General features: G+C 42.4%; 2 protein-coding genes across 10 annotated transcripts in view; one reads left to right on the forward strand and one right to left on the reverse strand.

Annotated features, from left to right (window-relative positions):
- Positions 1-116: 116 nt before the first annotated feature.
- On the forward strand, positions 117-5,765 carry l3hypdh (trans-L-3-hydroxyproline dehydratase). Of its 3 annotated transcripts, none has more exons than XM_029733440.1 (6): positions 117-185; positions 2,513-2,984; positions 3,181-3,350; positions 3,473-3,595; positions 3,887-4,024; positions 4,529-5,765. In XM_029733440.1, exons 1-6 carry the CDS (start codon positions 153-155, stop codon positions 4,652-4,654), a joined length of 1,062 nt encoding a protein of 353 aa, XP_029589300.1. In that variant the 5' UTR covers positions 117-152; the 3' UTR covers positions 4,655-5,765. The 3 variants fall into 3 exon arrangements, with proteins under 3 accessions (XP_029589300.1, XP_029589302.1, XP_029589301.1); XM_029733442.1 differs by having other exon boundaries at positions 123-189; XM_029733441.1 differs by lacking the exon at positions 117-185 and adding an exon at positions 255-293.
- LOC115174669 (disheveled-associated activator of morphogenesis 1) overlaps positions 5,764-21,406 on the reverse strand; it is a 133,567-nt gene continuing 117,924 nt past the window's right edge. For 6 of the 7 annotated variants that reach the window (XM_029733429.1, XM_029733430.1, XM_029733431.1 and 3 more), the window contains 9 exons: positions 20,978-21,062; positions 20,485-20,591; positions 17,566-17,654; positions 17,262-17,430; positions 16,976-17,083; positions 12,152-12,212; positions 11,374-11,505; positions 9,456-9,626; positions 8,404-8,613 (listed from right to left, as the gene is read on the reverse strand). In XM_029733429.1, the coding sequence (XP_029589289.1) occupies positions 8,404-8,613; positions 9,456-9,626; positions 11,374-11,505; positions 12,152-12,212; positions 16,976-17,083; positions 17,262-17,430; positions 17,566-17,654; positions 20,485-20,591; positions 20,978-21,062 (1,132 nt within the window). Of the gene's footprint in view, positions 8,614-9,455; positions 9,627-11,373; positions 11,506-12,151; positions 12,213-16,975; positions 17,084-17,261; positions 17,431-17,565; positions 17,655-20,484; positions 20,592-20,977; positions 21,063-21,406 lie in introns of all 7 variants that reach the window. The other variant, XM_029733433.1, reaches the window with a different exon arrangement.

Raw genomic sequence — 21,406 nt, forward strand, 5'->3', positions numbered from 1 at the left:
AATTCTTCTTGTTTTCATTAATCATTTATCACATTTGCTTGAAATAATAATATTAGAAGCCATTGATAAAAAAAATAAAATGTTTTGACTTTTATTTTGAAGTTTTCATTTGAATACCGGAAGGAAAGGAACGGAAATTTAAGTAGAGTTCCATGAATCTAAATAGCAGGATTGGATCAAAGAAAGTAGGTAAACAACTCTACGCATGGCCTAATAGCATAGTTCGAACTACTTTTAACTTCATAGGCTACCTTGAAAAACTGTTTTGAATGGTGTGCCCTTACGGTCTATCCGTAGGTGTTTTAATTTTTTTTTACTCAATTCAATACACTTCATTCTGAACTGAACAAAAATATAAACGCAACATGCAACAATTTCAAAGATTTTACTGAGTTGCAGTTCATATAAGTAAATATATCAATTGAAATTAATTTGTTAGGCCCTAAATCTATGGATTTAACATGACTAGGAATACAGATATGAATCTGTTGGTCATAGATACCTTAAAAAAAAAAGGTAAGGGCGTGGATCAGAAAACCAGTCAGTCTGTGGCGTGACCACCATTTGCCTCATGCAGGGCCACACATATCTTTAGCATTAAGTTAGTTGATCAGGCTGTTGATTGTGGCCTGTGGAATGTTGCCCCACTCCTCTTCAATGGCTGAGTGAAGTTGATGGATATTGCGGGAACTGGAATGCGCAGTCGTACACGTCGATCCAGAGCATCCCAAACGTGCTCAATGGGTGGCACGTCTGAGTATGCAGGCCATGGAAGAACTGGGACATTTTCAGCTTCCAGGACTGGTGTACAGATCCTTTCGACATGGGGCTGTGTATTATCATGCTGAAACATGAGGTGATGGCGGTGGATGAATGGCACCACAATGTGCCTCAGGATCTCGTCATGACATCTCTGTGCATTCAAATTGCCATAGCTAAAATGCAGTTGTGTTCATTGTACGTAGCTTATGCCTGCCTGCCCATACCATAACCCCACCGCCACTATGGGGCACTCTTTTTACAACGTTGACATCAAACTGTTTGCCAACAACGCCATACACGTGGTCTGCAGTTGGACGTACTGCCAAATTCTCTAAAATTACGTAGGTGGCTTATGGTAGCGCAATGAACATTACATTTCTAGCAACAGCTCTGGTGGACATTCTTGCAGTCAGCATGCAAATTGCACACTCCCTCAATTTGAGACATCTAACAGCAAAATCTCCTTTAGTTTTGTTCTGTTACCAAACTGTATCTGCACAGTTCTTCCTGTGAAAGTGTTTTTGTAAAATATTCTGTGGAAATTGTTGGAAGTAGTCCTTGTGCACAGAACTCTATTGTTTTTTTCATATTTTAAATCAAATGGTTTTTGTTTGGTATACATTTTAAAGTGAAAAATCTGAGTATGTAATTCCGTTACCATAGAATTGCCGTAATAAGACGAGGGAGGGTAAAATCAGTCTCGTGGGTGGGGGGAGACTGATGTTCAGGAGGGGACAGGCATGTGCACAGATAAGGGTCTATCTGTGCCTGAGTACCTGCCTCCTGTTTCCTGCCTCCTGGTGGTATATACACGGAGTATACCAAACATTAGGAACACCTTCCTAATATTGAGTTACGCCCCCCCCTTTTGCCCTCAGAACAGCTTCAATTTGTTGAGGCATGGACTCTATAAAGATGTCGAAAGCGTTCCACAGGGATGCTGGCCCATGTTGACTCCATTGCTTCCCACAGTTGTGTGAAGTTGGCTGGATGTCCTTTGGGTGGTGTACCATTCTGGATACACACGGTAAACTGAGCGTGACAAACCCAGCAGCGTTGCAGTTCTTGACACAAACCGGTACGCCTGGCACCTACTGTACTACCATATCCCGCTCAAAGGGACTTCAATCTTTTGTCTTGCCCACTCAAGGCTTAAAAATCCTTCTTTAACCTGTCTCCTCCCCTTCATCTGATTAAAGTGGATTTAACAAGTGACATCAATAAGGGATCATAGCTTTCACCTGGATTTTAATGTTTTATATACTCAGTGTATATATTTTTGTATAGTTTTTGTCATCGTTGTTCTGAACCCACTGCCAAGTTGTTGTGACATCGTTAAGTTCGCCACTCCCCACCCCCATCTCTGAATTCAAAGACTGACCTGGAATTTGAATTAAATGGAATTTACAGGGAGAGGGAATTGAATTAGTGGAATTAACCCCAACCCTGCTATATTTTAACTTTAATTTAAAGCGTTTTCATCAAACTGTCCCATTTTCATGTCAGATGGTCCAGCACAAACCTCAGACAATTGTTTGAATTTTTTTTATGTAGTTCTAATTTCTGGATTAGGCTTCAAATACAGGATAAAATATTACTGTGTTATATAATTGGCAAAACACAGGGCCCTAACCTGAGGTAGATAAACCCATTGGATGATATTGTTGCATTCACATTACCTAGTGATCAATTATTACACCACAGAAAATTGCATGCAAACCTTCTGGTTGAATGTTTTTGTTGAAATCAGATGGAGCTTCCACCCCACGAAGGATCGGTACTCTCTGTGGTTGACATGCACACGGGTGGAGAGCCTTTGCGCATTATCCTTAGTGGTTACCCAGAGGTAAAGGGCGAGGGTGTGCTATCCAAACGACGCTACGTGAGAGAGAATCTGGACTACCTACGGAGAGTGTTGATGTTCGAACCAAGAGGACACTATGACATGTACGGAGCCCTGATCGTGGAGAGTGAGATACCTGAAGCCGACTTGGGGGTTCTTTTCATGCACAACGAAGGTTACAGTACCATGTGTGGCCACGCAGTCATCGCTCTTGGGAGGTTCGCTGTAGACTACAAACTTGTTCAAGAGCCGAGGTCGCCAGAGACGCAGGTGAATATCCACTGTCCATGTGGCCTGGTTAAGGCATTTGTGGAGTACTCCAACGGTAAAACCGGAGGGGTGAGGTTCCACAGTGTTCCCGCGTTTGCATTTGCGACAGGTAAGTTACATTCTTTGCTGACAAGCATTTCAATACATAGTAATATTGCATATAGAGTTGCAATGAGGAAATATGGATCTGTGTTGATAATTGAACACGGACTCTAGTAGAATACAAGGTATCACCATCTCAAATTACTTTACACTGCTGGCTGCTGGTTGCCTTTGGCTATCAAGGCTAAATCTATTTTTGTCAGATGTAATTGTTGCTGTGCCTGGGCATGATGAAGTCACTGTTGATATAAGCTACGGAGGAGCATTCTACGCATTTGTAAGGGCAGAGAGATTTGGCCTGGACATCAACAAGTCCAAGACCAGGGATCTGGTGGATGCAGCTACTGCAGTGACCAACTCTGTCAAATCTCAGGTAAAGATTTGTTCTAGCCCAACTGTAAATTTGCAGTTTAACGGCCACTCAATGTTCACCTCAATGTCCTGAATCCTTCAACCTAGGAGATTAATAACCCTGTGAATGTGTGGTTCCCCTAGGTAAAACTGCACCACCCAACCAGTGAGGACCTAGCCTTCCTCTATGGCACCATCCTCACGGATGGAAAAGATGCCTATTCCCAAGAGCCCACTGCTAACATGTGTGTGTTTGCAGATGCCCAGGTACAACTAACTTTAAATCCTGCCACGGTACAGTCGCCTTCAACAGAAGCCACTGTGCATGATACCTATGCTACCGGTCATATCACCATATGATTTGAAGTAAGGTTTAAAAGAAAAGTAAAAGGCAAGCATAGATAAACATTGGAGACAGTAGACAGTGATTTGTAAATAAGTCCTTTGATATTCAAATTAGAAGAGTTCCAAGTTAATTGCAACTATAGCAAGACTTCTTTCATTAATGTGGTCTGATTTTGTTTCCTTTTTGGTTCTCTGACACGTCACATGGGCTAGGTGGACAGAAGCCCTACAGGTTCAGGGGTCACTGCCCGTGTGGCTCTCCAGTACCATAAAGGCCTCATCCAACTCAACCAGACTAGGACCTTCCAGAGCGGGGCCACAGGATCTCTGTTCACTGGCAAAGCTGTTCAGGTACTAGGGTTGTCTCCAATATCTTTTCATGCCTCTCAAAGCCTTTTTGGAAGTTTTCAATTAAGCTTTGTTTCATTAACACAATGGTATCTCAAATGTATGATTTGTCTTGTTATATTGATGTTAATTTCAGGATAGCAGAAGGTCTGTATGCACTATGCAGACTTGATAGTGCTGCAGGTGCAGAGGAGCAAATAAGAGCATACTGTACATGGGGGGGAGAAATACTGATAACTGCGACTTTGCAAAACACAGCATTTTGATCGAAGGCCACTGACTTGTTGCTGCTTTCTGCAGTTGACATCGCTGAATAATTGGTGCAATGATTGCAAAGATATTTGACACACACACACACACACACACACACACAAAAGCTTACCCCAAACTAGTACAGTAAACGTATGGTAAACTCAGTTTTATGCAGATTCTATTTAAAGCATAAACAAAGTTCTATAATGGTCTACCTGGAATGCACCCAATTACGTTTCTCTCCATCTTGCACAGGAAACCACATGTGGAGACTTCAAGGCTGTGGTGGTTGAGGTGGCTGGCAGAGCACACTACACTGGCGTGGCCAGCTTTGTGCAGGAAAGTGACGACAAGCTAAAACATGGTTTCCTGCTGAAATAGGAGCAGCTGTCCACAACAACTTTTGAGTACATCTCCATCCAAGCAAAGCACCATATCAGATTACAAATAAATTGTAAAAAAAACCCATCTCTCGTTGAAGGCCTATGTGGCATCGGTAACGGTCATAAATATTGTATGCACTGTATGCACAGAGTCTGACATGAGCCTCCACAGTTTTGTGAAATGGCAGACAAGGATGTTGGAATTCCCTCAAACATCTGCATGGTTAATGCCAACTTCCATGAGCAGGTGTCCAATATAACAAAGTTTGTTCCTGTCCTGTAGTGGTCATAAACACAAAACTGACTAAAAAGTGTTAAGTAGGCCAACTTTGGTCATAAAGTCAGTATTTTTAAGGAAACAATCTCAGATTTCTTGGATATTTGAGGATTGGGTTTGGATTTCAGTCATGCCCAGTCAACGCCTGGTGCACAGCGATGGGAGAGCTGTGACACACTGGTCTGGACAGGAGTCAGTTTGTTGGTGCAATATACACACAAAAAAATTTGAACTTTGATTCTCTCAAACATAATTTTTTCCCCCTGGGGGGTTGAGACCTCCCACTGTTTGTATTTGAAAATCCAACAGTTGTATTGGATGAAAAAACATCCCTCTTCATTACCAATGCATTGTGCCTACAACATCAGGAAGACCCTGTGTTTGATACCATTCCACTCCAGCCATTTCCACGAGCCTGTCCTCCCCAATTAAGGTGCACCAACCTGCGGTATGCACACTTTAAACCATCTGCTAAATGGCATATATTATTATAAACCACACCCTCATGACAGAGTCACATTTCCTATGAGGAGGAAAACTGTGGTGAAATCAGTCAGTTCAGCCTCCCTTTAAGGTGATGTGCAAATCAATGTAAGTGTCATGCCAGAAGTGCTACAAAGCCAAGGGGGAACATATTGGGTAATATCACATATTGGCCTCAAGATGGTGCTATACAAACATTTTCTGCTAAAGTAGTCAAGTGACTATGAAGGAGGCTGATGTATGTAATTTAAAAAAGCATGTATCCATTCATAGACACATTTAGCTGTGATTGGGCCATTTTACAATGTTATTTTCACCTTGATTTGAAATAAAAAAATACCACAACCTGCATTTTTTCCCCCATTTATTAACTTTAACTCTATCATAAAATGGAAGGCCATATTTAAATTATAGAAGCCCAATGGAGGCATCTCAAATTGGGAACGAGAACTTGCCACACAGTTAAACTCTGGAGGAGGGCACTCCTGTGAAAGGGACATAATGGTTGAGTAGTATTGCATTGACTGGATATGGTTTTAAATTAATTACATACAACATGAAATATGGGGGGGACAAACAACCAACATTGTATGTACTGTATGCATAGTCTGACATGAGCGTCTACAGTTTTGTGAAATGCCAGACAAGGCTGTTGGATAACAACAAAGTATTTTCCTGTCCTGTAATTATTCACTCAGATCCCTGGTTACGTTGGGCGTTAATAATCTAGAAAATCACCACATACAAAATTGCCCATTCCAGCAGGAAAAAAAAATGAAACAAAGTTTGTCCACTCTGTAAAATGTCCTCTTTATCATCAACTATAGTTGATCAACATACATCTTCCACTGGTTTTGGATTTCTCTTCCAAGTCCAAATGTCGTTCCAACACCCAGCCTTGAAAAATTGTGTTTCCTGTACATTTCAGTCTGCCCAATGATTATGCCATTAAAAACACAGCATGAATAGTGTCTGTTCAAGCATGAATGAGCATGCTCCAGCATGAATTTGGGGGTTGTTTAGTGAAGCTACAATGTCATTGGAAGCAGATCAATTCCATCCAGACATAGAATATGTTTCCACAGGTTACATGGGCTATAAAGGTGTATATATCAGATGAGGTCTGAGCAAATAGACTTTCCACAGCAGTCGAGGGGCCTCATTTATAAACCGTGCGTATGTACAAAATGTGTGCGTGCCAGTTTTCAGGCAAAAAAAATGCAATTTAAACGGAGAATGTGCTCTCCTCGTCGCTAACTTTACACCATGCATACGTACATCTGCTAGTGGTTGAAATATTGTATCGCAACCAAGTATTTTCTGCAAATGGCGATATGAAAAGCATATTCATAAACAAACTGGAAAACATATTACCAAGAATGCAGTCATTTGCCATTAGTGAGAAGAGCGAAAATCCCCTTTAATTTTAGAATTAAAATAATTAGACATAGGAATATTTTTCCTATTGATTTTCATAACCATTGTAGAATATATTCCTCACCTTTTATGGCCGTGATGGGTTCATATTCCCGAAGGACATAGAACAAATGACCATGCGCATCATCCATTTCATTGGGCCTAGTAGCATCGTAAACAGATAGGCTATATGTTTTGCAATATTATAGGGAGCGCGGTTTATAATATCGGCATACAGATCTTTTACATTGAAATAGGACTACTGTAATTACATAATTCTTTGGCAGCCTGCTCTACAATGTTTTACAACTCGAACTGGCAACCTATCCTATTTGTGCTCCTCTGTAGGGCAGTTTGTAGAGCATGGCGTTTGCTCTGCCAGATCAGTGAGTTCGATCCCCAGGACCACTCATACTTGACATGTATGCACGCATTAAAGTAGATTTGGATAAAAGCGTCTGCTAAATGGCATATATTATTATTAGTATATTTAGGTTGTGAGGAAAAGTCGATGCAAAACATTGTTGAATTGACAGGTCCACGACAATTTGCCATTGTTTCCTCTTCCAGAAACGGACACAGTGCTTTTCCAGATACAGCATAAATTATTGCTAAAGTTTAAAACATTCTGCCAACATAGTAAATAGACCGGTAGTTTATGCAAAATAATAGACCGTATGGGCAGGCTAACGTTTTTTTGTGCGATAGGAGCGCGACATCATTGCCTATTTAATCTGAGTCTATACCAAGGCAGGAAATAGAAACCCAATAATCTATTGATAAAGTAAATATCGAACAACAATTCGTATTTTGCATGCCGTGGCCTAATGCCAATAGTTCCAAATGATACAGTAAATAAAAGGCCGTTATTGTCCCCATTTTACGACAGGTCTGATTTATAACAGGATACATGTATGTAAGGCGTGCGCTACATTTATAAATCTCATTATTTTGTACGTTTGCAGACTTCTCAGAAATGGTGCACGCAGGAATTGGGTGAAATTTACGCAACGGTTATAAATGACGCCCCAGGTGACCACACGATAGTGTTGTCAGTCCATCCTGCCATTTTGATACATTCTGAAATACAAATAACACGCGTTGTCAGAGGCCTCTTCCTGGTTTTAATAAACTTCTTCCACCTCAAACTCTGTTTATTTGGTTATTCATTTCCAGACAAACGTCTATATCCATTTTATCCTTCTGTTCCATCTTGGGGGAAGAACAGTAGACCACCTTGCAACATTCACTATCCTGGGTCACATTCATCAATTGCTCCTATTGTCACATAGTAGCAACGTTTTCAATGGAAGTGGTGCCTCCTACAGACCTCAAGAGGTTAACAGCCTGACATGTCTCAAAATGTTTCAGAACTTTATACTGTGATGAGTGGAACCATTTCTCTGTTGGGTCAAGAATGTGCACTCCCAACGTTTTCCACCAGATGACAGTATAGGGCAAAAGGAGGGGTGAAGCAGCCTGTGGATGGCTGGGTTGTCTGAGTTGATAGGCTTGTGAGATGGGCAGTGGGTGGATCAAAGGATGGAGGGCTGGGCAGGGGGCCGGACCTCTCAGAAGTTGAGCTTGGTGACTGGCCGCTCCCTGCCAGTATCTGGCTGGCTGTTGATGCGCTTGCGGTTGCGTTTCATCTTGGACAGGTCCTTGTCGAAGACCTCGCCGGAGCGCAGTGCCGACACCAGGTCGTCAAACTCTCCGCCGTCGTCCTCGCCGCTGGCCTTCGCTTTCCGTGCCTTCCGCTCCTTCTCTCTCTGCTCCTTCAGCTGAGAGAGAGAGAGAAACGTAGGGTAGATGGAAACATGGAGAGATCATGACAGAAAACACGTGGGGGAAGAAAAAGGTCTATTCCTATAAAGGTGTAACGACAACAGCTGATGTGATATTTTTCATAAAGCACCTAATTTCCTCCTGTCAACCTTGTGTTCTGCATATTGACTACGTTCCACGTCTCAGTCAAACTGGCATTAAACATTCCAAGATGATCTTGAGCCACGGGGAGTGTTAGACTGTAGCTGGGTTATCCATTGTCAAGTGTGTTCACAAGCAAATGGGCTAGGGTGTGCCAGGCTTGTACCAGCAGTGGCACCACATCCAGCCCAATATCCTGATGAAAAAGACTGATGTCCAAGTATTCTGTGCATGACGCACATTTCTTAATCTAATTGAGCTTTTTATCTGATTTCTGTACTTGAATGAAAGGACATCAGGATTTTTGCCAGATGAACAGGTTGAAGGACTCAGAGGGAAAGCTGATTTTGGATGGGACCAATCTTTCCCATTAATCTGAAATGTATCCCTACAGATCTCTCCTAATGCATGTTACGCAATCTAATCAGCAAAAGGCATGGAATATGAAATTGGTTACTCAAAAACACTTTTAAGGTACAAAAATGTAAAATCTGAAAATTGCCCTGGTGACATATCTGATGTAATCAAAATGTGATTATTGGTTTTGATAATACAGCTGTAACCTAAATCCATAATGAAATGAGGTTGCGATCTTCAGCACTAAATGCGACATCAAAACAGCACACAGATATTGAAATAAGGGAGAATTGTCAGGGGAAATCTTAATGAAATTCAGGATTAGCAGGTATGTACACACCTGAGTTTCCATTTTTGCCCTGCGCTCCTCCTCATCCTTGCGCCGGCGCATATTCTCATTTTCCTGACGCGCCTCTGCAAACGACCCCAGAAACTGGTCGAAGATGCCAAAGAACTCATCCGGCTGCATCTTCCCGGCATCTTCACCAAAATGCTTCACCGCCCTCAGGAACTTTGGGATTGAGAAGAGATTAACTAAAACATTCACTGACCCTAGAACAGTTTTTTTTTTATTGCAACCACACCTGACACGAGATAAATGTGTGCATACATCCATTTCTGGCTATATGTTGTGATTTTTAGTACTGCTATTTCTGGTAGTGTGTATATAGTTATTTCTAATCCACACAGGCATTTGTTCTTGGCCAAACATTGGTTTACATTACCACTGAGAGCATTGTAGAAGAAAGGTGAGTATATTGACCGGAGATGAAATGAGAGCATATTGACCATAGTAGTATATACTGTATCTATATCAGAGCATTTCCCAAGACGTGTTTAAATCATAGTGTGACCGGCGTAACCAGAGGATGTTACTCCAGAATCAACAACAGTGCCATTACGGCAAACCGTTTATCAGCTTTATGGTGCAGCAGGAGGGCCAAAATACAGGCCAGCGCTAAGGCTTTGCAACCAACCAACCAACGCAAGCACAGACACACACAGAACAGCTACTAGACAATGTCATTTATTCAGAACAACAACTGTAGCCACACAGAACCACCACCCATCACAAACAACTGCATTGAGGATAGCTTGCAAAAACCAAAAGGACAAAACAAGTCCTAACCATGTATCCGTGAGAACATCGCAGATTCTCCAGACGTATAACGACAGTAAATGAGTCTGTAGTAATGTCAGCTCCTTTTCTTTGACCCACTACCCTTGATTCTATGTGTTTGGTGTCATATTATTAGCACGCCATTAAAAGAAGGAAGGAAGCCTTCTAATGCTCGGGTTTGAAAACAACAAACACAACAACGACAGTGGCGGTTAGGGTCCCGTTCTGCTGTAAAACTGTGATGTCCTGCTCCCTTAGTAGCGGAGCAGCAGCAGCAAGGCTTTGAAGCCCTCATTAACTTCCATTTCATGTGCTACTGATTACAGCTGTTGAACCTGGGCCTAGGGCAGAAATGAGAACTGGGTGCGTGTGTGTTTGTCGTAGTGTATGGGGTGAAGTGGGGGGCAGCGTTAACTTTGCTCTTCCTACTATGCCTTTGATGCGAGTACATCACTGCCATATGAGGCATGCAACGCCACAGGTGCCGGTGGGTGGTGTGATGGGGTTGGGGGAGAGGGGAATTTTGTGTCTGTTTGGGTCTGGTGTATATGGCTCACTACAACTAGAGATATTCTGTGGCCAGAGGATCTGCACAGCGCCACCTAAACATATTTAACATCTGAGAGCAAACATTAACCCTCTATAGCAAAAAGTACACAATTCTGCATGTTATATAAAAATGCAACAGTTTAATTGGAGCCAGAGCCAGCATTTCCAGGCGTGTTTCCTCTCCCAGTCTCCTGAGGCCCCCTAGGGACCAATAATGAAGCCAGGGGCGGCAGCACAGGAAGCTCCCAGCATGCTGTGTGCTGATGTTACTCTCACACCTCGCAGGGGGTGGCCAGGGGGTCACGGAGGCCTGTTTCAACAGCTACTGTACCTTGTGAGGAAACTGAGGCAGCCCTAATCTGCTGCACACACGGCACGCATACAAACTCCCCTAACACAATCAGAGACTAAAGACTGTCACAGTCAGATACTCAGGTAGGCATGGACATGGAAGTACAGCTTTTTAGACTCCCACATGGCCCTATAAACACACACACACACACACACACACACACACACACACACACACACACACACACACACACACACACACACACACACACACACACACACACACACACACACTCACCAGCTCTTTGGCCTCGGTGAGAGAATCCTCCACATCCGAGAAGCTGAAGCTGGCCACAGTGATGAACTGGCTCACCACTGACACAAACTTATCACCCACCTCCTGGGGCCGCTTCTTCTGGAACTCCAACTCCTGACAGAGCGAAAGAAAAGGACAGAGAGAGAGAGAGACAGAAAAAGTGAGTGACAGAACAGAGGGGAAGAAATTTGCAGTTAACTTGGTCACCCATTGTTTGCTTTTTTACCTTTTAATAATTAGAAGTGATATCCCTAGAATTCCAGTCTACTTTTCCAATTGCTCTGTTCAATTTGCTCTCAAACAAAACGATCTCTTGCTTTAGGTCTGACAATGATATGGACTATGATACCTGGGAGAATATTCAGTGGTTCCCTTGGTGGCAGGATAGTCCACATCAGGGTTGCTACTGACTACAGCTATTATTACTTCAATTTCAATTCCAGTCAATTCAAAAAGTACACTGAAATTCCAATTAATTCTCATCAATGCTTTTCACTGAGGAAAATGTGGAATTGGAATTTGGTGTACTTTCTGAATTGACTGGAATGGAAATAGAATTGAGCTCAACCTGATCCACATACCATTGGGAGTGACGTACTATGAATTGAGAAAACAATCATAGAGACCAAGAGAAAGAGGACAAGAGAAAGAAAATAAGAGAAAAAAAAAGGGTCATGAATGAGGAAAATATGTGGATTGGTAGAAAAAGCGATGACAGCGAGGGAATTAGGATGAAGACCGGGCCAATTACTGTACTCACACACTCAACGTTTTTCAAGCCACTGCGCAAGTTATTGATTTCCTTTTCCAGCTCAGTCATGCTACAGAGAGAGAGAGAGAGAGAGAGAGAGAGAGAGAGAGAGAGAGAGATTAAATCCTCAAGAGAGCTCTTCAATTGCAAAGTTCCATTTCTCAACATTCAAACTAGTTCTCACAAAATGTTCACACAACATCACACTACCAACTCACATGCATGGTGTTAGCCTAGTTAGAACTGTTTCAATCTAGAAATACAGTGTAGTGAAAAAGCATTTCACCCCTTTCTAAGTCTCTATTTTTTCATATTTTTGATACTGAATTTTATCAGATCTTCCACCAAAACCTACAATTAGATAAAGGGCACGGGAGTTTACAATAACAAAAATGTATACGGTATTTTTTTTCTTAATTAACAAAGTTATGCAACACCCAATTCCCCTGTGTGAAAAAGTAATTGCCCCCTTACACGCAATAACTGGTTGTGCCACCTTCAGCTACAATGACTACAACCACATGCTTCCTGTAGTTGTTGATCAGTCTCTCACATCGCTGTGGAGGAATTTTGGCACACTTGCATGCAGAACTGCTTTAACTCAGTGACATTTGTAGGTTTTCAAACAGGAACTGCTCGTTTCAGATCCTGCCACAAAATCTCAATTGGGATTACGTCTGGACGTTGACTAGGCCATTCCAAAACTTCATATGTGTTGCTTTTTAGCCATTTTAGCCATTTGTGTGTTTCGGATCATTGTCTTGCTGCGCTTCAGCTCACAGACAGATGGCCTGAAATTCTCCTGTAGAATTCTCTGATACAGAGCAGAATTCATGGGTCCTTCTATTAAGGCAAGTCATCCAGGTTCTGGGGCAGCAAATCATTCTCAAACCATCACACTACACCACTGCCATGCTTGAACATTGGTATGAGGTTCTTTCTGTGGAATGCAGCGTTTGGTTTTGGCCAGACATAATAGGACCCATCCTGTCCAAAACGTTGACTCAAGTTTGCCAAAAAAGCACCTGGATGATCATCAAGACTCAAGTTCTATGGCCAGATGATTCAAAAGTATAACTTTTTGGACGACATGGGTCCCATTATGCCTGGCAAAAACCAAACACTGCATTCCACAGTAAGAACCTCATACCAATGGTCAAGAATGGTGGTGGTAGTGTGATGGTTTGGGGATGCTTTGCTGCCTCGGGACCTGGACGACTTGTGTGTGGTGTGGCCTTGCAGAACACTGCTCACGAGTTCTATGAGTGAATGAGGAAAAAAACACTTTTTGTATGTTTCTACTACACACAATCACGTGGAATGACATCAATGAGTGTGTGTGTGTGTGTGTGTGTTCAAAAGAGCCATTAATTCAGATATCTACAATTGAAGCATTGTGGAGTGCAACTGATCCAATCACACAAACACACACAAACATCCGTTCCTCTGGGCTAAAAGACGTAGCACATTCTTAGATGACGCAAGGCTGACTCATAGGACCAGTAGTAAAAAAGCCCATTCACTGACACACATACATTCAAACTTATCCACTACAATCGCCCCTCGCCTCATTAACTTACTACAATGAAAGCTGTGCTGGGGTAAAGCTTATAGACACAACAGCTACAGTGCCTTCAGAAAGTATTCTAACCTCTTGACTTTTTCCTCATTTTGTTGTGTTACAAGGTGGGATTAAAATTGATTAAATTTGTCATTTTTTTGTCAACTATCTACACAAAATACTCTAATGTCAAAGTAGAATAAATATTCTTTTTTTTTTTTTTTTTACAAATGTTGGAATTGACATATATATGAAAAATAAAACACTAATATATTCAACACTAAGTCAATATGTTAGAATCCCCTTTGGCAGTGATTCCAGCTGTGAGTCTTTCTGGGTAAGCGTCTAAGTGCTTTGCACATTATTTAATTTTTTTAATCCTTCAAGCTCTGTCAAGGTTGTTGATCATTGCTAGACAATCATTTTCAGATAGTTTTTACTTAAAATCGGCTTGAAAATCTAACTAGGCCACTCAGGAACATTCAATGTCACATTGGTAAGCAACTCCAGTGTATATTTGGCCTTGTGTTTTAGGTTATTGTCCTGCTGAAAGGTTAATTTGTCTCCCAGTGTCTGTTGGAAAGCAGACTAAACCAAGTTTTCCTCTAGGATTTTGCCTGTGCTTAGCTCTATTCCATTTATGTTTATCCCCCCCAAAAAACAGATCTAGTCCTTGCCGATGACAAGCATACCCATAACATGATGCACCACTATGCTTGAAAATATGAAGAGTGGTACTCAGTGATGTGTTGGATTTGCCCCAAACAAAACACTTTGTATTCAGGGCGCAAAGTTAATTTCTTTGCCACATTAAAAGTTTTACTTTAGCGCCTTATTGCAAACAAGATGCATGTTTTGGAATATTTGTTGTTGATCCATCCTCATTTTTTTCCTATCACAGCCATTAAACTCTAACTGATTTAAAGTTCATATTGGCCTCATGGTGAAATCCCTTAGCGGTTTCCTTCCTCTCCGGCAACTGAGTTAGGAAGGACGCCTGTATCTTTGAAATGACTGGGTGTATTGATACACCATCCAAAGTGCAATCACTAACTTCACCATGATCAAAGGGATATTAAATGTCTGCTTATTTTCTTTTTTATCTACCAATAGGTGCCCTTCTTTGCGAGACATTGGAAAACCTCTCTGGTCTTTGTGGTTGAATCTGTATTTGAATTTCACTGCTCAATTGAGGGACCTTACAGATAATTGTATATGTTGTACAGAAATGAGGTCGTCATTAAAAAAATGTAGTTAAACACTATAATTGCACACAGAGGGAGTCCATCTTAGTGTAGCAATAACAAAGGGGTTGAATACATTTCAGCTTTTTATTTTTTATTAATTTGTACAAAAACCTAATTCCACTGACATTATGGGGAATTGTGTGTAGGCCATTTTAAATTCAGGCTGTAGCACAACAACATGTGGAAAAGGTCAAGGGGTGTGAATACTTTCTGAAGGCACTGTACATGATCAAATCGAACTGTGGTGAGGTGTTTTGGAGATGGTGGCCATTATAGCACAGAGTCTGCCTTAGCATTAGTACACATACTATGGCAGGCCTTTGCAAGCAAGTCAAATTGTGTTTCTGTTTTGCTGTCATTAGCGTTAATGTTCTGTTGTCATTAATATTGGTGTTGACGTACATTTTGATATTGTTGTCATTCGCTAACCTTGTTATTAGTAGTAGTTTATTATTATTACTACCGTAGGCCGTACTTGACAGCTAAAAGCTGAATTACAGTACACAAAACAAACAAGTAACTTAGACAAAAACAATTTTAAAATCAGTAAGTCAGTCAGGAGCTGAAGGATGGTAATGGGAGTTGAAGCAGTTCAGTTGGTATTGAGAGCGGAGGAAGCGTTGATGTCTGAGGTAGCCAGTCAGTCAGAGTTAGAGAGAGTCAGCTTGGCAGCCGGTGCAATGCACCTCACCATCCCCTCACATCCTCCTGACTCTGCCTTCGTAGATGGTTAGCTGGCTAGCCTAGATGGTTAGCCGGCTAGCCTAGATGGTTAGCCGGCTAGCCTAGATGGTTAGCCGGCTAGCCTAGATGGTTAGCCGGCTAGCCTAGATGGTTAGCCGGCTAGCCTAGATGGTTAGCCCGCTAACCTAGAGGGTTAGCTGGCTAGCCTAGAGGGTTAGCTGGCTAGCCTAGAGGGTTAGCTGGCTAGCCACTTCTTTCCACTAACACTGTGTAGCACCCACTTGAGTGATGCTACTCAGAGCCATGTATTTAGAAATAAATTAATGGATCTGATGCTACTTATGCAGACACAAAGGCGCTGGAAGTTCACCACACCATTCTTATGGTCAGAATAGCTTTGTAGATCAGTCGGCAGAACAATAGCGCTTGTAAATGCCAGGGAGGTGGGTTCGATTCCCAGGACCACCCATACATGTATGCAGGCATGACTTTAAGTCTTTTTGGATTAAAGCTTCTGCTAAATGGTCTTTACACAGAGTACAAAACATTAAGAACACACTCCTAATATTGAGTTGCACCCCTCCCGTTTGCCCTCAGAACAGCCTCAATTCGTCAACGCACGGACTCCACAAGGTGTCGAAAGCGTTCCACAGGAATGCTGGCCAATGTTGACTCCAATGCTTCCCACAGTGGTGTCAAGTTGGCTGGATGCCCTTTGGGTGGTGGGCTATTCTTGATACACACAAGAAATTGTTGAGCGTAAATTGCTGAGCAGAATTGCAGTTCTTGACACACTCAAACCGGTGCGCCTGGCACCTACTACCATACTCTGTTCAAAGGCACTTAAATCTTTTGTCTTGCCCATTCACCATCTGAATGGCACAGATACACAATCCATGTCTCAAGGCTTAAAAAGCCTTCTTTAACATGTCTCCTCCTCTTCATCTACACTGCTTGTGGATTTAACAAGTGACGTCAATATGAGATCCTAGCTTTCACCTGGATTCACCTGGTCAGTCTGTCATGGAAAGAGCAGATGTTCATAATGTTTTGTACACTCAGTATTATATTATCTTCACTAATCATCTCCACCTTTAAGGAAAAGTAAATATTCTGAACAACTGTTCCCCTAAATCCCAGTTGGCAACATTGAGAAGTTTGTGCTTTAGCAGTGTCTACAATGGCTTGTGTGACCTACAGGGTGAATGTTAACTCAATGGGACTGATAGACTACTGAAAACCATTTCCTAAAGACATTTAATGAGAGTATACAACAAGGGCCCATAGATCTAAACACTGGAGAGCTGTACATGTGGAGGGTGTCTTTGTGGCTCGACCTACTTGACTTTAGCGGCTTCCGGCACACTCTGCAGGTCCTCCTGGAACATTAGGACTTTGGGGTACTTCTTCTCCAGGATGGTGATCAGGTAGTGGAGGAGGGTGATGTTCCTGCATGCGCATAGACAATAGATACTTTCAGCACTAGTACCATAGCATGGGTCACATATGCACACACCCATATAATGACACCACTCCATACAACACATGCAAACAGGTTGCTTCATAGAGCGTATCACTAAAGCGAACTCATCACACTCGTCATTTTAATTACAGTTCTTCCTCTTACTTGTCTATGCTCGACTTTGTGTCTGCGATCTTGTTGAGAGAGGACACTTTGAAGCCATAGGCATTGCCCCTCTGGCCTTTGTTCATGTAGTTCCCAAAGGCCAGCACCACCTCCAGCAGCTGCTTCAGATTGCGGCTGTGCAGCACCTCTTTGGAGGCCTTGATCAGAGCTGAGGAGCGAAGAAACAAAACAGACACCTGAACTGTAGGGTACTTCACATGTGTGTATACAGTGGACCTCATTGTGAGTTTTTGAGTTTTTTTATGTAAGGGTTTGCCAAGAAGCCCCATACAATCACACACACCTTCTACTTTGGGTTTGACCCCTGCAATCGTCTCTGCAAACTTCTTTTTGAAGTACAGCGACTGTAGCTTCTGTTGGTAGTGGTTTATCCTTTGAGCAAAAGAGGGAGAGAAAGAGAGATGGATTATTAAAAAGTGCAAAAAAAGTAAGCGAATGAAATTGATATGTCCTGAAAGGAGGTTGGGAAAAAGTCAGATATAGGATACAAAATTGCCCAGGTCACATTGGAAACATGACAAGATGTTGTTATCTAAGTCAGATAAAAAAGGAAGAAGCCCTCATCCCTATTGATATGGTCGGATAACCATCTCGGCGTTGGCTGGCTAGACGTGAGATACTAAGATGGATTGTTGAAGGAAGGCAGAGCAAACACAGAGCGACCCATTTGGCTGAACTCATCACTAGGGCGTAGCTATCCACACTTCAGTGCCGGGGGGGGGGGGGGGGTCGCCTTGGCTACAGGGCTCTCAGAAACCAAAACATTAGTTGGACTATGGTTGAAGGACAAAGCCAGTTCCTGGAAAGAAGCACCCCACGTCTCCAAACACAGAATGGGGAAAAACACTATTACACAATTCATTTTTATGGTGTCTAATAAAGAGGGAGTGTAGTTTCCATGGGCATGTGCTCCTTGTTTGTTTTATGATTGCCCGACTGGGACATGAGGCTGTTGTGCATCTATGACGAGTTTCCTGTTTGGGTTGAGAACATATTGATGAAGAAAGAGTGTCGTTCTTGTGGTTATATCCAACACAGTTAACAGTAAGCCTGGGAATTGCCAGGGACTTCACAATATTATCAAGATACTTAGGTGCCAATACGATATGTATTGCAACTTTTAAGATTCTCACAATTCTCTTTGTATTTCAATTAAATACTGCGGATTAATTGCGATTTGATGTTCCAAACATATTGCTCACTATATGTATGCTGCAGAGAGAGAAGAGAGAGCATGAGAAAACACGTTTTGAACAGTCAGGGAAATACACTATACAGTATATATAAAAGTATATGGACTGGTAGGCCACACAAGCTCACAGAACGGGACGGTAGAAGGCTGAAGCGTGTAAAAATCATCTGTCCTCAGCTGCGACACTCACTACAGAGTTCCAAACTGCCTCTGGAAGCAACATCAGCATAAGAACGGTTAAATCGGGAGCTTCATGAAATGGGTTTCCATGGCCAAGCAGCTGCACACAAGCCTAAGATCACCGTGCGCAATGCCAAGCGTCAGCTGGTGTGGTGTAAAGCTCGCTGCCATTGGACTCTGGAGCAGTGGAAACGCATTCTCTGGAATGATGAATTACGCTTCACCATCTGGCAGTCCTACAGACTAATCTGGGTTTGATGGATGCCAGCAGAACGCTACCTGCCTGAATGCATAGTGCCAACTGAAAAGTTAGGTGGAGGAGGAATAATGGTCTGGGGCTGTTTTTCATGGTTCGGGCTAGGCCCCTTAGTTCCAGTGAAGGGAAATATTAACGCTACAGCATACAATGACATACTACACGATTCTGTGCTTCCAACTTTGTGGCAACAGCTTGTGGCAGGCCCTTTCCTGTTTCGCCATGACAATGCCCCCATGCACAAAGCGCGGTCCATACAGAAATGGTTTGTCGAGATCGGTGTGGAAGAACTTGACTGGCCTGCACAGAGCAATGACCTCAACCTTAATTAGAACGCCGACTGCGAGCCAGGCCTAATCGCCCAACATCAGCACCCGACCTCACTAATGCTCGTGGCTGAATGGAAGCAAGTAGCCGCAGAAATGTTCCAACATCTAGCCTTCCCTGTAGCTCAGTTGGTAGAGCATGGTGTTTGCAACACCAGGGTTGTGGGTTCGATTCGCACGGGGGGCCAGCACAGAAAAAAAAAAAAATTATGAAATTGTATGAAATGTATGCATCTACTACTGTAAGTCGCTCTGGATAAGAGCGTCTGCTAAATGACTAAAATTTAAAATGTAAATGTAGTGGAAATCCTTCCCAAAAGACTGGAAGCTCTTATAGCAGCAAAGGGGGGACCAACTCCATATTAACGTCCATGATTTTGGAATGAAATGTTCAACGAGCAGGTGTCCACATATTTTTGGTCATGTAGTGTAATAGTCCCGAAAGCATGTTGGCTCACTTTAAAAAGAAGAGGGAGAACAAGCAATAGGATGAAAGTTTTGGCACAGGGACTGTACAACCGACTAGCGCTTGTTAACTCTACCTACAGTAGCAAAATAATATTGATACTTGGAGTCAAATATCGTCCTAATATCATCCAAAATAATATTGGGATATGTAACTGTATCGATCCCCGCCCCATCACTAGCTAACAGGGCTCTACTACTGCTCTGTCACTGTTGCAGTAATTGCCAAATATTCTTAAGAACGACAGCTAGGCAGCGAACTCAAGTCAGGCTTTAGGGTGGGTGGTCTAAGCAGGGAAGTTCCCTGTGTCTAAATTCATTTAGCAGACTTTTTGGTCAACAGTGACTTACAGTGCATAGACTAAACAGCGAGATACACTGGCAGGAACAGGTCGAAATACTATGATGTCGTTGGCTCCTCTCTGAGACGGTGAGAATAAAACACCCCCCCCCCCCTTCTCAACATGGGACTTGTTCTGTTTTTAAGTAATGGTGGGAATCATCCATTTCTGTGGGAATGTGAGAACATGGGAACCAAGCTCTTGTAACGAGTAAGTTAGCTTGCCTATGACCTGTAGACTTGTGAGCTCACCAAGATAATGTTGAGTCTTAACTTAACGAGCTTAACATGGACTTGTAGCACAGCGGGTTCAGGTTCAAACCCTCGACCATCACCGATGCAAGTTGGAAGAATTGTGTAAAAAAAAAAAAGGAAGTATATTGCTAAAACACATTTTATCGAATCAGGCCCTTGGTCTACTTCTCTCTCTCAGATCATCCTACCTGCTCATCTCATAAAGGAAGCGGTCAGCCTTGGCCATGCGGTCCAGCTCATGCTTGTGCTCCTCCAGGAGGTCCACGTCACTCTTTTCTGGAATAAACTTCAGCATCTGAGGAGGAGCCATGAAAGTGACTGGCCATTCACTAGCAACATATGTAGCATAGCTAAACATTGCACTGACATAAATCTACCATATCACTTACAATATTGCAATGGAATCTTAAACCTCTCTTTTTATGATGTTTATGAAATGGCGGTGATCATTTATGTGGATGTAATCCAAAGATGCATCCTGTCTGTTTGAAATCTCATCTATTTGATTTTGCTCACTGAGAAACAGAAATTGTCAGCCCATGTGACATTGGAGCATACCGATTACCGGTGTGCTGGAGTTTTTCTTTTTAACAAGTATATGTTTTGCTCTATGCACCTGGAAGCACATTTAGGTGTGCAAGTTTACTGTTTCAAGCCTATGTGATTTTGCCATAGACTCACCTGCTCCAGCATGTCCTTGGGGAGGTCCTCCTGTTCATCCATGGTCAAGATAGCCCTCTTCATCTCCTCATTGGACAGCTTCAGCCTAGACGACAATCACAGGAGATGTCAGCCACTTTCAACCCACAGGAAAACTCAAATCAACTACAGGAACTAACACTAGAACCATCATTAATACTTTAACTGTTTTTGAGGCGTCATCTGATTTGTAAATTCAAATAACTCTGCCATTGTGAAAGTTGTTCCGCCCATTCTTGACCTTAATATATGTGCGCATTTAACACGCTGATGTTGATAGAATTTAAATATCACTAACATAATTCGTTTTAAGCATTTCTAAGATTCAATTGGAATATGCCTCAGCTTCTACTTTGATGTCAAGAGCACGTCAACAAGAAGTGCCACGAAGCCTCAACCTAAACAAATAGA

Source organism: Salmo trutta, chromosome 35 (assembly GCF_901001165.1).
Source record: "Salmo trutta chromosome 35, fSalTru1.1, whole genome shotgun sequence".
NCBI lineage: Eukaryota > Metazoa > Chordata > Actinopteri > Salmoniformes > Salmonidae > Salmo > Salmo trutta.

What these genes read in the sequence shown, in the direction of transcription:
- l3hypdh (XM_029733440.1), top strand. Translation starts at nt 153, where the DNA reads ATGAATCTAAATAGCAGGATTGGATCAAAGAAA. An exon ending in CCAACTCTGTCAAATCTCAG is followed by an intron (nt 3,351 to 3,472) that starts GTAAAGATTTGT and finishes TGGTTCCCCTAG; the next exon opens with GTAAAACTGCACCACCCAAC. An exon ending in GTGTGTTTGCAGATGCCCAG is followed by an intron (nt 3,596 to 3,886) that starts GTACAACTAACT and finishes CACATGGGCTAG; the next exon opens with GTGGACAGAAGCCCTACAGG.